The sequence below is a fragment of the Panicum hallii genome, chromosome 6 (assembly GCF_002211085.1).
Source record: "Panicum hallii strain FIL2 chromosome 6, PHallii_v3.1, whole genome shotgun sequence".
In the NCBI taxonomy this organism is placed as follows: Eukaryota; Viridiplantae; Streptophyta; class Magnoliopsida; order Poales; family Poaceae; genus Panicum; species Panicum hallii.
Window position 1 is genome coordinate 12,323,618 of NC_038047.1, and position 16,166 is coordinate 12,339,783.

General features: G+C 46.6%; 1 protein-coding gene across 1 annotated transcript in view; it reads left to right on the top strand.

Moving 5' to 3' along the window:
- The window catches only part of LOC112898133 (cysteine protease 1-like), a 57,758-nt gene extending 43,162 nt beyond the window's left edge, over positions 1-14,596 (top strand). Inside the window, exon 3 of the mRNA XM_025966522.1 lies at positions 14,518-14,596. Within this exon, the coding sequence (XP_025822307.1) occupies positions 14,518-14,596 (79 nt within the window). The remainder of the gene's footprint in view (positions 1-14,517) is intronic.
- The last annotated feature ends 1,570 nt before the right edge of the window (positions 14,597-16,166 follow it).

Genomic DNA, 16,166 nt, shown 5'->3' on the forward strand with positions numbered 1-16,166 from the left:
TGTGCATAAAGGAGCGCCTGACACACCTCTGGATCATGGCTGCGCTCGAGGATGGCCGTTACCCTGGCAATGTTGGCCACCGGAGTCCTGAAACCCCGCTCGCTTACGGCGGCAAACTCAGGGTCGAGCTCGTGATGCATAGATCGCCTTCGCTCATTAGCCCTCCTCCGCCGGATTGCGTGGGCCCTGTTCCTGGCCCTCCGTGCCTCACGATCGGCGTCGTTCTCGTCATCGGCGTTGGCCGTGATCTCATCTTCGGAGATCGCTTCAAAGTTGATGATGGGAAGGTCCCCACCGTCCTCGCCTTCTTCGGCCATTAGCACCTGGCGGGAGGAAAGCTCATGAGAGCTTTCGTTGACTAGTTCAGTCGACCCCTCCGCCGCGGTGGCCAATGGCCTGCCTTCTTGAAAGGGCAAGAGCTCGAGGTGAGCCACAAGTCAACCCTCTACCTCGAGTAGATTGGAGAGCTTCATTCTCCTCCAGTGCACAACGCGCCCTTCCGGCAAAGAGGTGACCACCAGATCATCGGTGCCGGAACAACCCGAAGCCCTCCGACACGCGGTGGCTTCAGGCTTTCCGTCCTGGAGCAACAAGTCCAGGTCCTTCTCTAACATGGAGAGGAACCCAGAGACGTTGGCCTCCTGAAGATCAGTGGCCGATTCGCACAAGCCGAGCTGAGATCGGTTATGCAGACCCCTAGATTGGAACAAGTCCAAACCAGGGAAAGTTGTCGCAACACCAGAAGAAGTCGAGACTGGAGCAGACTCCATCTCGATCTGTGCTGCAGAGGCATGAAGCGGCAAGTTGTCGAGCCCATCGACGAACTTGTCAAGGTCGCTGCGGAGATCCGCAACGGGAGTCTTTGGCTTCATGTTGACGAGGAATCGCCGAAAATTGCCCACACCATCTGCGATGCAGACCCATGAACCAAAGACGAATGTCGTACCCTGGGAGGGAACTGACCTGATGAATTTGAACGATGCCATCGAGCTCGCCGGTGGATCTTCGACGCGTGCCCCTACCTGGCACGCCAGCTGTCGGTGTTTAACCGGCTGCCCACCGTGGGATATACCCAAGGTGGTAAGTTTTGGGTGAAGGGACGCTGGGATCAGGAACTCGAAGGTGCAAGGAACATAAAGCTTAGACAGGTTCGGGCCGCAAGATGCGTAACACCCTACGTCCTGTATGGTGGTTTGTATTGCCTTTGGTGTAGAATGACCTAATGATCTGCTGTTTTGAGAGGGGTCCCTGACCTCCCTTATATATCCGAGAGGCCAGGGTTACAAAGATACCAACCAACACTAGCTAAGGAATCGTACCAGAACATATCTCGAGTAGATTCCCTCTGTATCGGTTAGCCTTATCTCCTATTTAAACGGAATAAATAAGAGATAAACAGAATGAATAATAGATAAGGCGAACTTAATCTCTTAGACCTCTTTAAACTACATCATGTACCCAGTCCCGTGGCCCCGGGTCTGACAGTCACTACTTGAGAAATAGCATTTGGTTCGCATCACCGACGGGAAGGCTAACTTCCCAGTTAGCTGAGGATCCTTACCTTCTTACCTCATCGTCGAAGGTGACGTTACAGAATGTAAAGTTGGGGTTGTGCATGAATTTAAGTTTTCAACCGAAAGTAATGCTGGAAATCAGAGTTATATACATATATATACTATAGCCACCTCTAATTCCCTTAATAACCATAACCCTAGGGCTTTACGTACTAAGCACAATTCTTAACGAGTCCAACGTAGTTTTGCAAAATACTTGGTTGGTCAAATTTTTATACTGAAAGCATTTTTAAGATAAAATGTATCTCTAGAGTAACCTTATAGCTCTGATACCAGCTGTGGCAGAACCAACCTGAATTACACCGGCTCAAATACACAAGTCCTCTCTCAAGGGCTCCAACGTACTTCAAACGGTGTAAACCCTTGGCCTGTCAGGTAGAGTCCCGATGAAACCACCTAACTTCCGGGATCGAATAAGGTTACCTCACACGAAGATGAGTCCAGAGATACAGTCACCATCATATTTTACATCACAGGAATTACATTACAAGAGTTTCCAAAAGTAGTACTAAGTTCTACATTAGTAAAATTATTACAAACCGTTAAAGTTAAGGTTCTTGGCAGCGGAAAACAAACGCGATGATTTACAACACGTTGTCAGGACGGATGTCATGCTAAGCCCGGGCACGACATCACTCGGTATCATCATTGTTGGCCGGGGACGGATCCCATTCCATGGACCAACCATCTGGAAGAGCACAGGGCCAAGACAGGGGAAGAGTAGGGTCTTCAAAGACATTACGTGAAAAACATATAACCAGCAAGGCTGAGTATACTAATACTCAGCAAGGCTTACCCGTCTCATGGTATACTTAGCCATGTAACTAGACTTATGAAGGCTTATAATGGTTCTGGATTTAGTTTCAGCTGAAAAGCAACAAAGAGTAGATCCTTAATTTCAACTTTTAGCTTTGAAGTTCTATGTGATTATCCATTCTAGATAACCACCTATAACTAAGCAAGCATGGTATAATCTTTAGCCAAACATCATCTTTGATAACCGTAAAGTTGCTCTTGTTACTCTATGTGGTAAAGGGATCAAGCAGTCTCAATCTCCGCGAGAAACGGACGATTCCTGAATCGAATTTCAGCCTTGCAAGGGTAAACCTAACTCACACGCTTGGAACATCCAACGATTGTTCCGAAGCAACCGTTTGCCTTTCATTCCGACTCGTGGATCAGAGCCACCACAAGCGACTGTAGGACCATACGCACATCCAATGTGTAGGACGTACGCTTGTAGAGCGACTACACGGCCGTACTCCTGGTTGCCCTGCAACACGTATTCCTACACGTCGAATCGAGTAACAGGAAGAACCAAAATACGAGTCGTGGGAGGTATGTCCACTCCTCGGGCCGATTGGTTACTAGGCTTACCGCTTACCATATTTCGCGGCCTGTGGCTAGTACTTTCAAACGCTTAACCACCGCTACCACACACTGCGACCTTATCAAATTCAACAACACAGACGGGGTATCATCTCAACCATGATACCTCACATAATTTCCGTCCGTCATCCTTATAGTGATTACAGGAAGGTAAATATTGCAATTCCTATATCGCGCAAGTTGGAAATCACCCGACTTCTACCGGTCCTATTAGCAGAGCATCCATTCGATATGAACTCAGGTGCAATACATAGGTTCCTAGGATTCATGCATCTAGGGTTTCATTCCATCTCCTAGACTTAATGCAAGATATAATATATAAGTATAAGATTGTGTGACGTCTCAAAAATTTGCTAAGAAAATCACACACTAAAACATTTTCATCGAAACCCTAACCCCCGAGCCGACACCGAATCCGGCCGCGGCCCCGCTCCTCGTCCTCCTCGCGCAGCGTGCGAGCGTCGCGCGCGCGTGGCCGACCAGCCATGGTCACCGCCGCGAATCCCGCCGGCACGCGTCATTTTGTTTCCATTTTCTTTTCTTTCCTTTTCTTTTCCCCATTTCCTTTTCTTTCTCCTTCTCCTTTTCTCCCCCTTTTCTTTTCCCATTTCTTTCTCCCTTTTTCTTTTTCCATTTCTTTCTCCCCTTTTCTTTTCCCTCCTCCCTTCTCCTCCCTTCTCCTCTCCCCTTCCCCTGCTCCCGAGCACCGCCCGGCCTCCGGCTCCAGAGCCACGCCGCCCCTCCCCTCGCGCGCGCACACGCGCCCCGTGCCAGACCACCCGCGCCCCGCGCGTGCACCACGTGCCGCGTCACCCGCCGTGCCGCCCGTCGCTGGCCGGGCACGCCGACCGGCCGTGCGCGCTCCGCCCCGAGCTACCGCGCCACCCGCCGCCAATGCTGCTCGCGCACACGCCCATGCGTCCTTGCTCCCCGCCTGTCCCGCGCACGCGCGCACTGGCTCGCGTCGCCCCTGCCCAAGCACGCGCGCACGCGCACCCGAGGCCACACAGCACGCCGCGCCGCCCGCCGCTGGCGCCCCGCCCTCACCGTTCGTGCCGTCGCCCCTGTGCTCACACCGCGTCCCTCCCCCACGTGCTCGACGACACCTCGACGCCCACGCCCTCGCCGCACGCCGCATCGTGACGCAAGCAAACGGCCGAGCACCATTAATGGCGCTCCGCGCTGCTCGCCGGCCTCCACCTACCTCCGGCCTCCCTACCGCCTCATCCCGCCTATAAATAGGCCCCCACCCTGCTCCCCCTTTCCCCACGGCCTCCACCGCCACCGCCCGCCGCCTTCCAAGCTCCCAGTGCCGCCACGCCGAACCTCCAGAGCTGCCGCCGCCCGCTCCCGTCGACCGGCCTACTCACGCCGCCCTGGCCCGAGGTGAGGCCGGGGATCGAATCCCCTCCTCTCCCTCTCCCTTTCTCCCCCATCCCGAGCCACCATCGAGCTCCGGGCCGCCGGAATCGGCCGGCGCCGAGCGCTCCCTTCCCCCTCCTCTGTTTCCCGTGGGGAGAGGAGGAAGAAGGGGCATTTTGCCCAAAGCCCCCCCTTTCCCTGTATTTCCCCAAAAGAACCCCCCTATGCGTCACTTTGTATAAAAGCCCTTCCACCTTTGTTTAATCAAGTAACTAGCCTCCACCATGTAAACTTAATATCGAATAAACCCCTACCTCTTTCTAACATGCCCAAATATTCCTAGAAATTATAACCAAGTCCCTTCTATCTCATAACTGTTTACGAATGAGCCCCTGGACCCCTGTTTAACTCCCGAACCCTCTTCAACTCATCATTTTATGCGCCAAACGATCTCTGATCGGCCTGAAACTTTACCACGCCCTTTCTAGTATAGTTCTAACCGTGCCATTAAGAAACCACCCAAAAATATTACCCCTATCTCCACAACTAAATTATTTCCGATTCAAGCTCAACGATAAAAGCTTGTAGTTCTTTCGCTTGATTGTGTGTCTGTTTGTTTGCGTCGTAGGACACGGAGTGAACGAGGAAGTTCCCGACTGTGACCAAGCAAACGAGGACTAGTTCTGCGACCCCGAGCCCGAGGGACAGTGCTTCGATCAGGACCTCCCGCAAGGGTTTGATGATGGCAAGTTCAATCCCGCCCTTTGATGCATGCTTCTGTCCTAGTTTTTATAAACGCAACCCAGTGGCCTATTTTATAAAATTGCATGGTTTTTCTTGCTGAAAACATGGTAGGATAGCCACCCCTTGATTTGTGATAACCGTTCCTTGACCACCTGGTTTTATAAAGAAAATGTGTGCGTGTGTGGGAGGGATAAAATGTGGTTTTGGAAGACGAGTTAGACAGGATGGATGGCATTTCTACGTGATTTGCCGTTGGTGTGCTCGTACCTGCGTGGTTGAGCAAGGAAGGGAGATATCCATCTTGCCACCCCTAAGGACCGAGTTGATGTGTCATCTCACCTAGCTTCCGGTCGTGCAAACCACTTGACCGTTGTATGGGCAACGGCTTAGCATAAATCCCACTAGTTAGTCTGATAGCCATCAGGAGAGCTGAGAGCAACGGGTGATCAAGGAGAAGGGATAAGCTCCGTGTGACTTATGCCCCGGTTAAACCTCGGAGATAGGTCGAATGACCCCTTGATGGATCCCGTGATGGCTAGTCAGGTCTAGCTAAGGTGGGTAATGGCTTTGCTGGGATCTACACCGACACTAAGGTGATCGTGCTGTGGTACCCCACCTGTGGGTAAAGTTGCACACCTCTGCAGAGTTAAAACCTATTCGAATAGCCGTGCCCACGGTATTGGGCAAGTTATGGTGTGGTCACATAACTAGTGTTTCTCTCTGGGAATGGTTGGACTAGTGTGGTTGTTTGGAAAGTGTCCGGCAGTTGTGCCGTGTGCTACGGCGGACGGGGAGTCCGGTAGCAGCTTAAAACTTGGATTCCGTGTGGATCAACATCATGTGCTCCTTGGTTCTAGAGAACTTGTTTTGAAAATATTTTTAAATGAACCATTGCATACAACCGAGTTTTCCGCAAATGAACCATAACCTTATCCTTGGATTGTCCCGTGCATTGATTTCTGTCATACCCCCTCCGTGGGTGTGATTGGACTTGCTGAGTACGTTTGTACTCACCCCATTCTTACTCTTTACAGCAGAGGATCCAGACTACCTCCCCGACGACGTCGAGTAGGGTTTCGTCCTGCACCCAGTCTTGCCTGTGGTTAGGGCCACCGCAGGAGTTCCGCATGGCGCAAGACTCTGATGACCCTCTTTTCGTAGCCAGTGTAATAGTGTGGGTTTTAGTTGTAATCTTCGCGATAGTGGCACTTCACTGCCCATTACTGCGTAGAGTTGTACGGTGATGTACCATCTGATGTAATAAAAGTGTTATCAGCCTCCTAGGACTGATAAAGCATCACTTTTAAATCTTCCCTGATGGGGGGCGCTTCAGATTGCATAATGTAGTAATTTGAAATACTGGGTTATGCACCGGGGCTTGCCTTTACTGGTGGGGCTGGAGTCAGGGATGTTAGTATTATTATCTTCCGAACTTTGGTTCGGGCCTTCAGATAATCCCTTGGTGACATTCACTTGGTCTTCAGGAATATCCTCTGCAGACTTCTGGGAGATCTCGTAGGTACCGTCTGCGAAAGTAGTCGTATCTACATGCAATGCAAACATCATATTCAAAGTGTGCACACGAAACTGTTTTACCTTACGATAAAGTTGCAATCCAACACTCATTTAACATACTACTCACAAAACAATCAAAAAGATCAGAAACTAACTTGGGTAGAGCTTTAGTTGGACAACTGATTAAAATCGGCTATTTGTTGAAGGTTACAACAGAGCTGATGGAAAACAACACAGTTCAGCCGATAGAATTGGCAAAGGAGGGAGCTATCTACACAGTATTAGGAAATCTGCTGATTTCTGTTTAGAAGAGAAATCAGCATGAGTAGTTTCTGGATTTGAGCAGAAGAGATTAGCCGATTTGAGTTCACCTGGGGTCATATTGGCTGATATGGATAGGAATGTTAAAGGTACGGTGCTTCAAGGATAGATCAAGGAAGGATCTTGCCGATTGGATTATCAGCATATTTCTGGTCTGTCCAATTGGTTGGTGCATTGGCCTTGGCCTTAGCGGATTCATGTGCATCAGGTCTAGCCGATTGGATGTCTACTGGTGCTAGCCGATTGGCCAAAGCTGTATCGGCCGTGCCTAACAGAGATTCTTACTGTGCTAACTTGCTGATCTGTGGTGGTGTGTTTCGGCAGGTGCAGCCGATATGCCATCTACATCGGATGTCCAGCTGATCACTGTGTGCATCGGCATAGCCGATTTGTGTGTTTAGCAAACTAGTCGATCTGTGAACATCGGCCGAGCTGATATTGCGCATGTACTAGATTTGTGAATCGATAAGATACAAGTAGTCGATCAGTGCATTTGCAAACTAGTTGATTAGTGAACATCGGCTGAGCCGATTTGTGTACGTGTACTAGTCGATCGGTGAATCGGCCTACTAGCCGATTTAGTGCATCGGCACATTAGCCGATTTACACATCGGGTAGAACTAGTCGAGTGATGTACTGGCATAGCTAGTTAACTAGTGCGAGTAACTAGCCGATAGTGTATTGATAGATTAGTCGAACTATGTATCCGTACAGTCTGTGTCTCAGCGTATTCAGCCGATTGGTGGGTTGGCTGTGTAGCTGGTTTTCACCTTTAATGTTCTCCTATATTTACTGGGTCATATCAGCCGTGTAGCTGATTGTTCTACTCTATAATAACTGTACCTAACTAAGATGTGCTTAAGTGTTATTCTAGGTAACTAGGTGTGGTTGTATCGACTTGATTACGTCAGTTCAATAACCAATTGACGTACAACCGATGGGTTCATCTAAATCAGACCTGCTACAAGAACCAAGTGGAGTAGAAAACTAATATCGGACTAGGCCGATGAGATCACAAGCGCGGAACTAGACTAACGAGAATGTGGGCGATGGGCTTGTGCCGAGGAGGATATGTTTTACAGATGTGCAGCCGATTGTAGCGTGGTTGAGGGTATGTGGCCGATAGGTATGTGTCCTATGGGTATATAGCTAAAGGGGTGTGTGGCCAACATCTCAGTCGATAAATCAGCTGATATAAGTGTGCTGACAGAGAAGGTTAACCAAACATCATAACAGTCTGCCATAGGGGCAGCAAGCACATCAGGCATGGTGCACAATTTAACTTCATTCAATCTATCGCAAGGACTTTGGCTACCAAGAGCTAATTAAGTTTAGCGTCACACAACCAGTAGGTTAAATATAAATCAAATGTTTCACTTTCAGATTAGACATCTCATATATTTTAGAGTTGCACAACAAGTCTAATTAAGATTCGAACAAGTGGCACAAGAATCATATTGTAACAACAAGCACACATGACTAAATATAGCTTTAAGTGGTTCATAATTTATTCCAAGTCGTACATTATGACTCAAGTGTCACAAGGTCTCAGGTATGTTAGCTAAGTTGTACTGGGGTTACGAGCTAGTTTTAGCAACCATACAAACAATACCACGCGTAAGCAATCAACTTTAAAGCACATGCTCAGAATCTGAGCAGACGTACAGAGACACTTGTTGTAACCATAACTCATGTTATAAGTATCCAACAAGGGTAACATGACTTGAATTAGCTATTGAAATTAACAGGTAGGAAAGCACCTCTTAGTAACACTCAAAAAGAAAACTATATCTAGGAACCAAATAAATGCAACAACTTGACATGCAGTAAGGATCCGGTAGCACAGATTAACTTGCATGATAACACACTGATAAGGAGTGTAAAAACAATTTACCAGCATTTATTGCCAACCTAAAGTATTTATTTTAGCCTCAACAAGACAAACTGAACAAAAATAGATTTACAAACATGCACATAGTTTCTGGGCACGAAATTTTTACAGTGAACTGAACATGTTGAAGCAAAGCTAAGGTAAAATTTTCAGCTTTAAACCCGAAGGAATGCATCTAGAATTAAATTATAAAATTTCTATCAACACACAACAAAGGTGCTTGAGTTCCTAATTAAATGAGCAGTAAAGGACTCGAAATTTTTACACAAAGCTACTCATGGGACATACAACCTAGGTTCCAAAATTCAGACACAACACATGCATACAACATGATATACAATTAAAACACTCATTTCCTAGTATTTAATCTACGTCATAAAATACACATAGATAGTTCAAACTCACTATATAAAAGTAGTCGAATTTGACTTAAGGAATCAAACAAAATTGGTTTGGCATTTTTCAGAATTTTCTACAATTTTCTATGAATTTTCAAAGTTTACTGAAATAGATTTGAAAGACTCAGACTACTTTGCAGAAAGGACCCTAGAACTTTTCAAATCAAAGCAATCAAGTCCTTGGCCGGACTTGACAAAGGACCGGGGAAAGGCAGCGGCGTTTTGGCGAGGGGAGTCGCCGGCGGCGAGGGGCCAGGGGTGGAGGAGTACAAGGAAGTAGAGATGGACCTCGGGCGGCGTTTGGGTGGAGCTAGGATGGTCGGAGGCGGGCCTGCCATGGAGTTCTGCTTCGGGCGGCGGCGATCGGGCTTGGTCATGGTGGTGATGTTCTGGCATGCTGGGGGTTGAAGAGGCTCGGTGCGGTGGTCCAGGAGCTTCCTCGGGGTGATGTGGTCCCGCTTGAGTGATCGGCGAGGGGTAGGAGCTGCTGGACGGCCGGGTCGACGGGGAGGCCGAAGCGGCGGCAGAGGAAGGTCGACGGCGAGCGTCCGTGGAACGGTCTGGTGAAGGATTTGCGCCAGGGTTGGGTCGGGGAGCACCAGTAGGGAGTGGAGAAGCTCGGCAGGGGGTCGAGACGAGGCAGCCTAGCACGCAAAGAATCGCAGCGGGAAGGCGGAGGATGGCCGGAGATTAGGGCTCGACGTGGAGGTCCGAGCATCGCGCGAGGGGCACTCCGACGGCTGACAACTCAAGTGCCGAGGCGACGCGTGGAACGGCGTAGAGGCTGGCACATGCGAGGCAGGGCAGCAGCACGGCGGTGGCGGCCTTGGCCTTCTCCGTGCCGGCCTTGGCGGACGAGGCAGCGTCCTCGACCTTGGCTTTAATCGCGGATATGCCTGATGCCTTGCTGGTTGGATTGGTCATCGGTGGATTTCGCGCTCGGTCAGTGATGCTGCAGCTTAAAGGGGACCAGTATATATATACAATGTAAAAGCTCAGTGCTGGTTCCCAAGTGTGGACACGCACGACAGTCCTTTTATCACACGGCACCGTTTAATTGTCAACGTGGCACCAGAATCGCTCGCTAGGAAGCTACGTGTGCAGTTGATAGCATGGCAATTTGACGCGTGGGGGGGGAATACGTGTAAGCCTGAGGTGCTTTGCTTTCTAAAAAAAACTAATTTGCCACGTATACATTGAACTACTTTGTTGGACATCTGATGGCATTAGCAGTCTATGGGTATCTTGCTCATCCTTAACGCATCAAATTCCTACGGACCAAAATAGCAACCTAGACTATAGAGGATTTGTCAACTTGTTGGATGAACATACTAGCCCAACTCCCTTGAAAATTGAAGTCGTTTTTAAGATGGCACTACACCAAACTAGAAATATTTTGATGATCTAGAATTTTTTTCGGCAGCTGAAGTGAAACTGCAATGAAAGAAAATATAGTTTGTTTAGCTGTGCTAGTTAACGGAAAAGGGAATCTAAGTTCCTTGCTGGGTTACGACATCTGCCAAGAACATGGCGCTTTTCCTTTGGTGACTTCACTGTACCTCCAACAAATTTACTTGGACCGTTTCATTATCAACAAAGAAAATAGTGCATTTCACTTGTGTACAAATTTTCACACAATTCAACACATACATTTCAAATGAAACTTTTAGGTAAGTACATTTTTTACAGGGGTTACAGTAAGAAAAATATGTTTGCAAAACAACCCTTCACTTATTTGGGAGTTACCTCTTATCCAATTACATTTTGCAAAAACAACCCTAATTTTTTTCCGTAATTATAAAAATACCCCTTTTATGTGCATTTAAATTTTTAAAAGCTTTACTTAAACACACAAAAGCTTTACACTAACAAGCACATACTTCACACTAACAAATAATGTGCCTAGATTACAAGTACATGAACTGTCACAGAGATGGGAAGCCAAATTTTCTTAATTGGTTCCGGGATTATGTAAGAATTTATAATTTTCTGTGATATTTTCTTACTATGTTTCAAATATCTAATTGAGTCATATAATTGACATTGCGACAGAATGCCCCACATACACAAAGATTTATGTCAGATGTCACTTGGTACAGTAACTGTTAGAAGCTATGGTCGGTATGATATCAATGGGTTTCGGTTTCGTTCGACAAAATTTGAATCTACTCATCCTTTAGTAGCCACAACAAATACTGGAGTTGTTTGTACGACAAAGGATGATCAAGAAAGCCACAACAAATACTCATCCTTCGAAGCGTACAAAACAACTTGATCCTAATTTTGAATATGATTGATAAGTAAATACCTTATGTTTCCTTTATTTTATATGTACTATTAATTATACTTGCATTGAATTGATGTACTAACTTCTTTTTTTAGCAGGATGTCAAAAAGGCTAAAAAACCTAGCAAAGAGTTTCGTGAAAAGCACTAAGCTATCAAAGAGACAAGATGACGATCTGTTTGCGGGCACTTCTGTGAGAGCTTCAAGGCGTAGACAATTGCTAGAACACTTACCTCCAGAGATGCAGGGGTAGATTGCGTTCCAGAGAGATGAGGTATATATGTAATGTTCATATGTTTATTCTAATTTTGAGATTCAATATAATTACTGAAATATTTTATGTATTTTGTAGAGTGAAGAGGAGATGGATGAGGAGACAAGTAGCAAGGAGTCAGATGAGGCGGGCCGGGAGAATGATTTAGGTGGTTGGGATAGATGGTCTGAAGGATCTGCAGGTGGAGGGTCGGTAGGTCAAGGGTCAAGAGTTGGAGGGTCAAGAGCTAGAGAGACTAGTGCTGGTGATGCGGGGACAGTAGCTGGTGATGAAGGGGCAGGAACTGGAGAGGCTGGGGCTGGGGCTAGAGGGTCAGAAGCTGGAGGATCTGGAGGGCAGGGTCGGACACGTAGGCGGCGATCGAAGATTGGTTGGATTCAGCCGCCTAAACCTCCACGAGAAGAAGAAAAGTGCGTGATCACACCAAATGGAGATGGGTTAGTATATTTTTTCTATGTTTTAGTACATAATCCTTATTCCGAATTGATTCTAATTGTTTTATATACTTGTAGGTCTTGGTTTGAGCCTAATTTCCTAGGTGTTGGACATTTAAGACAGGTGAACAAAATTTTAGGTAACATATGCCATATGCTTTGGCCTGGAATGGTAGAACTTCTATCTGGTGAACGGATCCCTGCTACATCTTGGAATCATTATAGATATGGTGTCAATGTAACGTTCGGCAATACCCAAAAGGCAGTTTGGGCTGAGTTTTGGGTATGATTGCTCTTATGTACTGATTTAATTTTCTACATACGATGGCTACTGATTGTATAAACTTTTTGCAAAAATATTACAAGTTGCCTGATGAGGGAGCTTATGATGATCATGCCAGACGTGTGTTCCACCATAACGCACACATTGTGGTTAGAGATATGATTTCTTATGCCAGAATTCAGGTTGTTGCTTCTTATCTGGAACGGACTCAAGGGACAAGATTTGAGAAGAAACGGGATGCTGGAAAATATTACTTGACTGAGGAGCAATACCGCAAGGTAAACTGTTAGTAGTGCAATTAGTATGATTCTGTTTGTTACCTTGAAATGAAATATTGTTGTGCAGGAAATGATTCCGTGGATGGCCACACGTGAGGAGGCTTATCATGCCTTATGTCACTATTGGACCATAGATGAGTTTAAAAGCATTTCCCAGAGAAATAGAGGAAATCGTGGAACTGAGTCCTATCACACCTACGGAGGTGATGGGCACTTTCGATTGGCCAAACGCATTGTAAGTGAACTCTTTGAAATGAATTCTATTAATTTCATTTATCAATGCATGCTTCTTTAATTTTTTGTTGTATATATAGGAAGTTCGCACAGGTGTAGCGCCAAATGATATTCAGGTCTACCTCAAAGGTCATAGAGAATGTGATCCTACAAATCCGGATCAGTTATGCTCTCAGGCGGCTACAAAGCGTTTGGTATATCTAAATTTACAAAATTAGCACTATCGAGTTGTCATGAAACAATCTAATATAATTGTGTGATTTTGTTCTTTGAAGGCGGCTTATGGTGACCAAATGATTGCTCGACATGGAGAGGGTTATGACCGGAGAAATGCGCCTATTGATTCTGAGGCCGTTTACAGTAGTGGTGGTGGAAAATCTCATGGCCGGTTAGATTTCTTTAAATTTCAATCTAATTTTATAGTTTAAGCAAAAATAAATATTTTGAATTTGCTATATTTGGTCAATTTTTGTAGGTATCCATTATTCGACAAAGTCATTGACTCGAGTCAGGTGCCGTCGCGTCAAAGAGCGAGATCGTCGCGGTCAGCAAGTCGTAGCACAAGTAGTGGCGACGACAACGCGGAGGTTGTAAGGCTGCGTGAAAAAGTAAGACAAGAGGAGCAACAGCAGCAGTGGTTCCAAGCTCAACTTGCACAACAGAATGCAATACTGCAGGTAAATCTTAATTGTTACAACTTAGGTTAAGTTACATTCTTACTAACAAATTTGATCTTTCAGCAAATAGCGACCCAACAGAATATACAAGTGCCACCACTAGTACCTCCACCTTTTGCACAGGCCGGTTGGCCATCAGCTTCTCCTCAGGTATGATAGTCAAGGATTCAAATGTTAGTTCATAGTCATTGCAAAATATGGTCACTCTAAATAAATGTTATCCAATTAGTTATCTTTCAAACTAATCTTATCCATTTATCTTTTATAGCCTTTTCACACCCCACCACCTAACTTAGCAGCACCGGGAGACTCACACGTTGATCCAACATCGAATTAGGCGGATCAATTCATTGGAAGTGGCGGATCAATTCAACCAGGTGATGGAGGTGGCCAAACTTAAGTGAAACATTATTGTTGTATGAATTTGTTCGATATGATACTTGTATGAAGTTTGTGAACTTTGATTATGAACCTGTGAAGTTTATGTATGTGGATATATGAATTGTGTACTTGCGTGTAATTTCTGATTGTGAATTATAGTTGTGGATGAAATTTGATTTTATATAATGTTTGTTGTTGGTTTTTCTGTTAGGCTGGGAAGCTTAACTTCCGACGGTTTTTGGTCGGCCGTTGGAAGTTTGCGGGGCTTAACTTACGACGGCCAGGGAAACCGTCGGAAGTTAAGAGACGGCCGTCAGCACGGCTAACTTCCGACGGTTTCCCTGGCCGTCGTAAGTTAATAAACTTCCGACGGTTTTGGTGTCGAGCCGTCGGAAGTTGCAAATTTCCGATGAATTTGGCCCGACAACGAAACTTCCGACGGCTAAACCGTCGGAAATTCGCTGTTTTCTTGTAGTGGCTGTCGCGCATCAGCCAGTCACCGTCGCCATCGAGGCCGGCGGCCGCCAGTTCCAGCTCTACGAATCGGTTAGCTAGCTCACTAACAAATTAAACCTCGTACTCGTAGCACTTGCCTTGTCTCAGACACTGACGGGTACGTAGCCATGCATATGCAATGATCTGCGCGTGTGCAGTAGGGTGCGGTCATATCCGCCTCGCAGGGCATCACGTCACGCTGAAGCTCGGCTCAGCTTGCCATTACCCTTTTACCAGCTTTATAAGCGGTATACACACAGTCTACTTTTTAAGTTGGTTGAAATTCTCTTGCACTTTCATTACGAAATTACACAATAATATTTTAATATTTAATGGCATATTTTTAATTTTTTAATTGTAAATATTGGAGCACCCCGCCCTAGCTGCCGCACAGGACCGTCCCTGGAGTGGGGCAAGGTGGGCGACCGCCCTAGCCCCCTAAATGCATGGGGCCCCACATATGTATGCAAGCAGCAGGCCTGCACTTTTAGCCTCCGAGAGATCACGCAACAGGCCTGCACTTTTGGCCTCCGAGAGATCACGCAGCAGCGCTGAACGAGAAAACAAACCGTCGCAACTCGCAACCCCTAATTCACTCGATCGCACGCGCCGCCAGCCGTGAGCCGTCCTCCTTGTAGAGTCGGTAGTCGCGGTTGCCGTTGGCCGCTGCCGCTGTCCTGTCGCCCCTGCACCCCATCGGTCAGACGGTCTCCAAGCCACGGAAACAAAGATTGCCGGCAGCCAAGCCATTGACGCCGCCCGGCAATTGGATTGGATAAGGATAAAGGATCAAAGGTAAGAGTAAGACACTAATAGAAACACAAAGTACGACAACATTGATTTTAATGTGTTTTTTTTATTTTCAGCTCTTTGTGATATACTGATATCATGTCATCAAGAAAGTATCAATCTGGTAGTGAAAAGAGGAAAAGGAAAAAATATGCAGATGACTTTATAGAAACACAAAGAGGAGCTATGGATAAATTTTTGAAGATTAATCCTAGTGTTTCGACGAACCCAAATAATGAATTGGCGATGGTTGTTGTGGAGGAAGAGGAACCGGTTATTAGGATTTCTGAAGAAGAGGAAAATACCGATATAATATGTGTTCAATAATATGTGTTTATTATTATATATGTATAAATACATAATATATATACATATATTGATAGATGGGGCCTCCATATTGGATTTGGCCCTGGGCCCCAAAAAGTCAGGAACGGCCCTGCCGCCGCACCACGTGCCCGGCGGGAGCAACTGCTGCTGCAAACTACGGCGTCAGGAAACTCGTTTTGGGGCTGCTGCCCCGCCGAGGGCGCCACCTGCTGCAAGGACCACGCCACCTGCTGCCCGGCGGGTTACCCCGTCTGGCCGTCTGCCATGCCCAGACCCGCGCCTGCTCCAAGAGCAAGAACAGCCCGGACACCGTCGAGGCGCTACTCCGCTTCCCGGCGAAGCGACAGGCAGTGGAGAAGCCAAGATGATTTTAATCCTGGTGCACTCTCCATTACAAATAAGAAAGCTAGTATAGTTTATATGGTAAATTTCAGTTAACTACTAGGAAAAATATTTTTTACCATGGTTCAGTTAACTACTAGGAAAAATATTTTTTACCATGGTGCATGTGCAC